This window comes from Primulina huaijiensis, chromosome 10, assembly GCF_012295235.1.
Source record: "Primulina huaijiensis isolate GDHJ02 chromosome 10, ASM1229523v2, whole genome shotgun sequence".
In the NCBI taxonomy this organism is placed as follows: Eukaryota; Viridiplantae; Streptophyta; class Magnoliopsida; order Lamiales; family Gesneriaceae; genus Primulina; species Primulina huaijiensis.
This window is the reverse complement of record NC_133315.1, coordinates 15,957,763-15,965,930: the sequence shown is the minus strand read 5'-3', so window position 1 is coordinate 15,965,930 and position 8,168 is coordinate 15,957,763. Positions and strand designations below refer to the sequence as shown.

General features: G+C 30.5%; 1 protein-coding gene across 1 annotated transcript; it reads left to right on the top strand.

Annotated features, from left to right (window-relative positions):
- The first annotated feature begins 1,859 nt into the window (after positions 1-1,859).
- Positions 1,860-4,468, top strand: LOC140986827 (homeobox-leucine zipper protein HAT5-like). The gene is made up of 3 exons (XM_073455192.1): positions 1,860-2,357; positions 2,448-2,821; positions 3,920-4,468. Exons 1-3 carry the CDS (start codon positions 2,276-2,278, stop codon positions 4,292-4,294), a joined length of 831 nt encoding a protein of 276 aa, XP_073311293.1. The 5' UTR covers positions 1,860-2,275; the 3' UTR covers positions 4,295-4,468.
- The last annotated feature ends 3,700 nt before the right edge of the window (positions 4,469-8,168 follow it).

The following is an 8,168-nucleotide window of genomic DNA, read 5'->3' as shown; positions in this document are numbered from 1 at the left end:
TCGTGTTTAACGAGTTTGGCTTGAGCTCGACTCATTGAGCATATTCGTTTTCGAGATCGTCAAATATATAATTGAACTTGAGTTTGAGCTTGATTCGAGCTCATTAAAGATAGAATCGAGTTTGATCATACAACAGAATGTATATCTATAAATTAATTCTAAACTAAGACAGAAAACAGTAAATTCATTCACAAATAAACAAAAAAATAAACAAAAGTAAAAACTTTAAAAAAAAACATGAACTATGTACATCATTGAACATCTCAAAATACAAATTCATTAGGTTTTTTTAAGTTTTTTTTATCAATACAAATTTATTATACTCTATTTAAAATATTATATTCTAAAATATTTTACTTGTACAANTCTAAAATATCTTGCTTGTAAAAAATTAATAAATTGTAAATTATTGTTCAAAAATCATACTAAGATTTAGTTTTACAATTTATTTGATTAATGATAATCCTAATTTTATTAATCTAATCCTATAAATTATATTATGATTCTTTAAATCCTCTTGATTATACATAATTATTTAATTAAATTTTTTTAGATATATCAATGATGCAATGCCATTATAAGATTTGGATCATATTTTATTTATATTATTCTAGTTTTTAAATAATGTTTTGGCATAATATATACAATTTTATTCAAATTTTCAATCGACTTAGTAATTTAATATGTTGAGTCCTTTTAAGTGAATTTGTTGGTATGTTTTTGTTTAGTTTTATTTAATGATTATAATAGTTTTTTGATAATATTTTAGTATAATAATTTGTAAATTTATTCAACGTGTATATTACGTAGTGATGTAAATTTTGGAGGGAAAAAAAAGGATAAACTAGGTTTATTTATGTTATGTTATTTTATTTATTGTGTTTTAAAGAGCATTTTAATATAATAATCTAGAAATTAAATTAAAAATGTAATTGTGACTAAGTGGTGTAACTTCATCTTTCTATAACAAGGTCTAGTGTTCAAATTATCAAATCCTTCCAAATACATTAATACTAAAAATTTTATTTATCAACTCAACAAATAGGTCGATCTTGAGCACACGAGCCATATAGACGATCATATTCACGGATATGAAGTCAAACCAAACTCGAACCAGATAAACGAACCGAACTAACGCTCGGTGGCAGAGCCAGGATTCTGATTCTACCCGGACTAGAATTTTAAACTCTAAAATCTTTTACTATTTTAAATTAATCTACTCGGGCTAATATCAAATTTATCCAAAATTATACAAAAATTTACATATTAAATTTTTAAAAAAATTTAAAACCACTCAGGCTTTAGCCTGGATGAAAAGCAAAGTGCCTCCGTCCCTGCTCGCGCTTGAGCTTGCGAATCATATAAACGAACATATTTGTGAATAGTAAACGAATCGAGTTCAAGCTCGTAAACAGAGATATTTTTAGTGGTGAAATATAAATATTTATTAAACAAATATATATTTACTGTTTTTTTTAAGAAATAAAAATTGGTGATTGTGCGAATCGATAATGGATGTGGTGGAACTTAAATGGCAACCGACAATACCCCGACAGCAGAGCATGGGAACACTTTTAAGAATTTTTTTCTCTCAGTACTGATCTGGCGCTGTCACATTGTGCATTTTCACTGATATTTTCCGACGGTCCGGATCCTATCCACGTAAGCACTACCTTCCCCCTCACACACCCTGGCGCAAGTTAGTCAACCTCACTTAACCAAATCCATGATCTACCCCTGAATTTCCAATCAAGCCCTCACCAATCATTACACTACACCACACTATACCCCAAAGTCTACTTGGCTAAAATAGTACTTTTACGACATAAAAACCAGTATAAAACTGCGCAGCCTCATCCCATAGAACTTTAGCACCAAAGAGACAAAGTGAGAGAGAATATAATACCAAATTACTCCTCTCCGGAATCTCTGGTTCGGATCCATTTCCTCCGCCGTTGATCGTAATCCAATATCGGTACTTCTCCCGCCGGATCTGGGAAAATTTGTGCTTCGCATGATGGGATTTTGCATCTGCCTGTTGGAGACTCCGGCGAGGTTACTGTGGAGCACCAGCTTCTTCCGCCACAAACTAATGTTATTCTAATATACTCGAAATAATACTCTCCAAATCTCCGAATAGAAATCGTATCATACATATATATATCTGTATATATATATATATCTTAAATTCTCTCCAGGAAACTTTGTGTGTGTGTGTCTGAATATATTGAGCAGGGCGACGTTGTGTTAGATCGTCGGAGATCTGAGAAAGAAAATGGAATCTGGTCGTATTTTCTTTGACCCCTCGTGCAACGACAACATGCTTTTTCTTGGAAACGGTGACTCCTTTTTCCGAGGTACAAATTCAATCATAATTTTTTTCTTCTTGATTCCCAAGTGATGTTACCCTTTCGCGCGTGTTTACACTAGTTTTCGATCCATACTAGGAGGAAGATCAGTTATGAACATGGAGGAAACCTCGAGGAGGCGTCCATTTTTCAGCACGGCGGAGGAGCTTTATGACGAAGAATATTACGATGAGCAGTTGCCGGAGAAGAAGCGCCGGCTGACTCCTGAGCAGGTGCACTCGCTGGAGAAGAGCTTCGAGGTTGAGAACAAACTGGAGCCGGAGCGGAAGACTCAGCTGGCGAAGAAGCTGGGATTGCAGCCCCGGCAGGTGGCGGTTTGGTTCCAGAACCGCCGCGCGCGGTGGAAGACCAAACAACTTGAGAGGGATTTCGATCAGCTCAAATCCTCCTACGATTCACTCGTCTCCGATTATGAATCCATTTTCAAGGAAAATGACAAACTCAAAGCTGAGGTAAATTTGTTGAATCTCATGTTTTCTAGCTTTAGTTTCATTTCAAACTGAATATGATCAATTTTATAAATCTGCAAAAATATTATTATTTTTGTAAATATAGATTGAGTCACCCCGACTCACCACGGATGACAAAATTAAAAAATCATTTATGGTTCATGGTTTGTTGAAATATATGGTCGTGGACGCTATTGCGGATCCTATTTGTTAGCTAGGGTTCGCGATGGTCCTCGAGATGTAAGAAAAATTAAAAAGAAAAGTTCGAAATTTTAGAAAAGTATTGGAAAATGAAAAATTACATCAAACCATGATCTGAATATGATTTACTGATAATATTTTTGATCCAGAAGAAAAGATGTTGAATTAGAGATCATCAAACTGTAATTCTCTACCCAAAGTATAAAAAATGATAGGAAGGCTGGACATGCTAATTTGCTGTCGCAAGTCATAGTAAGTGGTCACCATCAAATGAAAGAAATCTCATTTATTTAATTTTGTCTTAAGAATATAAAATTAGAATATTTGTCACCAAATTTTATAGTCTTTCACCAAAATTACATAATAGATATAGACAAGGACATGTTTGGCTGAGTCCAAAGAATAAGATGCCTTTCTTTGAGATCGACTCATCCCTGAAATTTTATTCTTTCATGGATTAAAATAGCATCGATCCTACCCCCACTAATTTATATAAAAAAAGAAGAAATTTCAATTCTCTTAAAAAGCAAATATACCTTCTTAGTCTCGAGAATTCGACAGATGATTTTTCTTAAATTTTATATTAAAAATCTTATCTCTTAATTTTTTAAAAATTATTCCACGTGTAGATTTAAATTTAAATATTGTTCTACCCTCTAGAAAAGCTAAAACCCAAAAAAAAAAAAAAATTTGACCGAGATCAAATGAGTTACAGGATACGATAGTTATAGTTGAGTTTCGAACCTGAAACCTTAGTGTCAAATGAACTACGAGTAATCGATTTTAGTTGACATATTGTTTAATTGTGCTTCCATATATATATGTACATATCACATATGTGTGTAGTCAATTAAGTTAAATGCATGTCCATGACCAAGCTACAATCCTCAAAATATACAGGTTCTTTCCTTGATGGAGAAGGTAAAAGCCAAAGAACAGCCCACCGGAGAATTCCCGGCACATCATGCATCGAATCCAGTCCCGACAGACGAGCCACCGTGTCTCCAGCTCACTATGAAGGTGGAAGACCGGCAAAGCATCGGAAGCGATGGCAGCGCTGTGGTGGACGATGACGGCCCTCAGCTGCTAGACAGCGGTGACTCCTACTTCCCTAGCAGTCATTATCCCGATTGCGTGGTGGCAGCTGAGGAGGACGATGTCAGCGAAAATGGCGGCAGGTATTTCGAATACGTTTTCCCCGCGGTGGCGGAGCAGCACCACCACCAAGAAGATGGGGATGGGGAGCCGATCGGCTGGTTTATCTGGAGTAATTAAGTTAGAATATGGGCATTATATATTATTCTGAATAGTTAATAAAATAATTAGCTTAAGGCTATGGAAATATGAATTGAAGTAATTTGTATCTGTTCTATCCTATAAATATAAGCTAAGGGGGTATTTGACATAGCTATTGGCTCTCTAAGAAATAATATATAAGCCTTTGTTTTACCCTTAAATTACTTTGTCATTCTACTTTTCAATAGTTATATGTATTTTAGGTAAATATTAATTAACAAATTTTAAAATGGCTAAAAAGATTATTATTCTTTTAATTGAGAGGTAGTTTTGACTGAGTTTATGAGCTTTTAAAACAGTTTATAATTTCTTGATAAATTATAAAAAAAATTTTAAAAAATTGAAAGAGTTTATAAGATTAAAAAATAAATTGTTTCAGAGTTCATAAGTTACTGAACTTATTTAATATTTAAGATGTGATTTTAGTATTTTAAAAAGATTAAAATATCCAAACAAATTTGTTCTACATAACAGAATAAAAAATTTTATCATTTGTTTTTGGTTCATTTATCGTATTTTTAATATTTTTCTGCCATGTTTATGGTTCTAAGAAAATAATTATGAATAAAGACCAGAATTGATGTGTGTGAATACTATGTGTTGGGAAGTAATAACTGTTATCGCCTAGGGTTGTTAGAATACTTAAAAAATGAATTGTATTGTTATTATTATCAACATATATAATCTTTGGTAATATAATAACTGTTCGATCATATAATTAGTATAATAAATAATATCACGTGTTCGATTCACATTCTTGTAAGACGGTCTTACGAATTTTTATCTGTGAAACAGATCAAACTTACCGATATTCACAATAAAAAGTAATATACTTTTTCATGAATGACTCAAATAAGAGATCTGTCTCACAAAATACGATCTATTAAACCGTCTTACACAAGTTTTTGCCTTAATTGTAAGAATCACAATTATTGAGAGAGATCACTGAAAAACAATAATTGTCTCTAATAGAAAAACGATCAAAGTGTAACATTTGAACTATCGTACAATTTCAAATATTTTAATTGCACTATTATTCCAAACTTCTTAATTTACCGAAAAAAATTATATACAATACGCCTACATTCAAAAACTAAAATTTGTATTATTTTCATGGTGTCAGTTTTTTATTTGTAAGTATGATGATAAAATCTTATAATATACCGAATATATCAATATCTTATAAGTCCATTGTGTTATTTTATTTAAATTTCTTGATTTCAAAATTTTAACTTGCAACTTCTTTCAAAACAACTTCTCAGATTTCTGAGAACTAATAAATTATTTAAAATAACTTCAGATGAACACCCCCACAAGCATTAAACATCAAATTACTAGTTGTTTTAACATAAATATTCAAATTTATATTAGAGTTTATTGCATGTGCACATTTAAAACGCTACTAGTATTACAATAAAATTTTCATAATTTCATTTAATTTAGTAATCGATAGATCGATTTTTTTTTTGATGCGAGTTAGATTCGGCTATGTAGCTATATCAGTTACGATCTAAACACACGACCAAGTCGACAACAATTGTTTTTCGGTTTTTTTTTTTTACATTTTTATATATTTCATGTAAATGAATTATGCATACGATATGATTTTAAAATTTATTCGAGGAAACTTTTCACGCGAATTAGCTTATGAGGTTGAGCAGTCTCAATTTCACTACAAGATTGCGAATTAATGCCGGAAAATCACTGACATGACCATTTCCCAACTGGAGAATCATGATTTAATCCCCATTTCAACGACACGAACATTTGGTTTATTTTTCTCGAGAGAAATAGAATATTTCATTAAACACCAGATAAGTCGAGACTTACAACGGAGTTTATATATGATGGACAAAAATTATTATACTAGATAAACTTTCTCTGCGAAAATCCATTGAAAGCTAACCTATGATCTCACAATGAAAACATAATCAGATGGATGAGATATAGCCCTTACATCGTTGCTTGCCAAAAAAATGACATACTAATACTGAAATTTGACATCATTGAAAACAAAAATCGCAAAAAGTCAAATGTATAAGACAAAAAAAAATCCGTTATATTTAAGGAAGGTATTTAAAATTTGAATTTCGAATAAAATAAAATTTAATCCATGAATCCAAATATATTGAAATAAATACAATGAAATCAACATTTACTTTAAGACCATTTCACAAATCTAAACAAATGCCTTATGGTACTGTAAACTTTGAATGGATATATATATATATCCTTCTATCCATTTGAAAGCCTTTTATTTAAATGCTGGTTCAAAAAATTCGAAAATTCCCCTTTTCATTTTTTATAAGTTCATTTAGAAATGTATTTAATAAAATTTACAAACAAAATTTCAAAATTATCATAATTTAATTCATTCAAAAATTGATTTAAACATCTTTCCAAAACTTTAGTTAATACAAAAATATTAATTAAAAAAGAAAACAAATACTACATATAGAAATATGACTATACATTCGGAACAATCGAAAAATAAAAGACAACAACATATATATTCCCTTCATCTAAATCACGTATTTCACATTTTTCTCCTCTGTCTCAAATATATAATCCATTTTCTATATTCAATAAATTTTTTGACTAATATGTCCCTATCTAATATATATATGATTGTATTCCATTTGAATAATGTTAAAGATACAACATATATATCGTTACAACGATATTTACAATTATTATATCGCGAGATTTTACTTTATATTGTGAGTTTTTGTATTCCATATATAGTGAGATTTTGATAAATTGAATTTTTTGTATTGTACAAATTGATGTATAAATACAGATGTACATGTAACGTCACTCGTTGGATTTTCATTTTTCAATAACAATAAACAAGAGTATGTTAAAGGGGAAGTTGGTGAAAAATCCTCAATCAAAACATTTCTTTGGGTTCACTCCCTACCCACAAAATTGTAGTATTATGTCATATAAATTTTGTTACACTTCATGTGGAAATGTGGTACACTTCATGTGTAAATGTGGTACTAAAAAAGTACTCAGAGACTGAACAAAAAAAACGACGACGGGAGACTGAAAATGAATTTCGCTTATATTTTATACCTGCTTTGACTCCAAGTACACTGAAATCTTTATCATTACCAAATAAAGCCTGTTTGGCTGATATCTCCACAGCAAGCATTTATGTGAAATTCCAGTTACTTTCGACAGTTGCATTAAATTTCTCGAGCTGCCCTTTTGTTTTGGTATTTGTGATGTTTGTTTACTGCTATGGAGACAAAGAAAGCAGACATTTGTTCACTTGCTAAAATCAATGTCCCATCTTTCCTTCTTTAATCCTTTTCCTTTGTCACACAGATCCTTTCACTTTCACTGCCAAAACAATATCTCTTCAGTAGTTTTTTTAATTTTTTTTTTTTGAAAAATAATTGGAATCAAAGCAGTTCTTATTTTGGAGGACTCTTTTGATACATCATAAATGAAATAGATGAAAATGACTTTACTACATGTAAAATTTACATATAGTTTTTAATATATATATAAAAATTGATGTTCTTATTGGTCCAACTTTGTGAGACAAATTAGTTTGTACGAAAATATACTATTCATTTATATAGATAATGTTTTTTTTATATAATTTACTCATAACTATAATATTTAATCCATTAAAAAAAATTCAAATATTATATCAACAAATTACATATATAATATAATTTTATTATAATGATCTAAATAATAATTTAAATTATAATAAAGTTTTATGAATTAAATTTAATGAATTAATAATCATGGTCATGATGCGTAATAATCATTATTTATGTGTGTGCCACAAGCTAAAATAGTCGCCCCAAGCTGTTACACTCATTTATTACTTGTG

Coding starts and splice junctions, on each gene's coding strand:
- LOC140986827 (XM_073455192.1), top strand. CDS start 2,276: ATGGAATCTGGTCGTATTTTCTTTGACCCCTCGTGCAACGACAACATG. Junction 2,358..2,447: donor CGGTGACTCCTTTTTCCGAG/GTACAAATTCAA, acceptor GATCCATACTAG/GAGGAAGATCAGTTATGAAC. Junction 2,822..3,919: donor ATGACAAACTCAAAGCTGAG/GTAAATTTGTTG, acceptor CAAAATATACAG/GTTCTTTCCTTGATGGAGAA.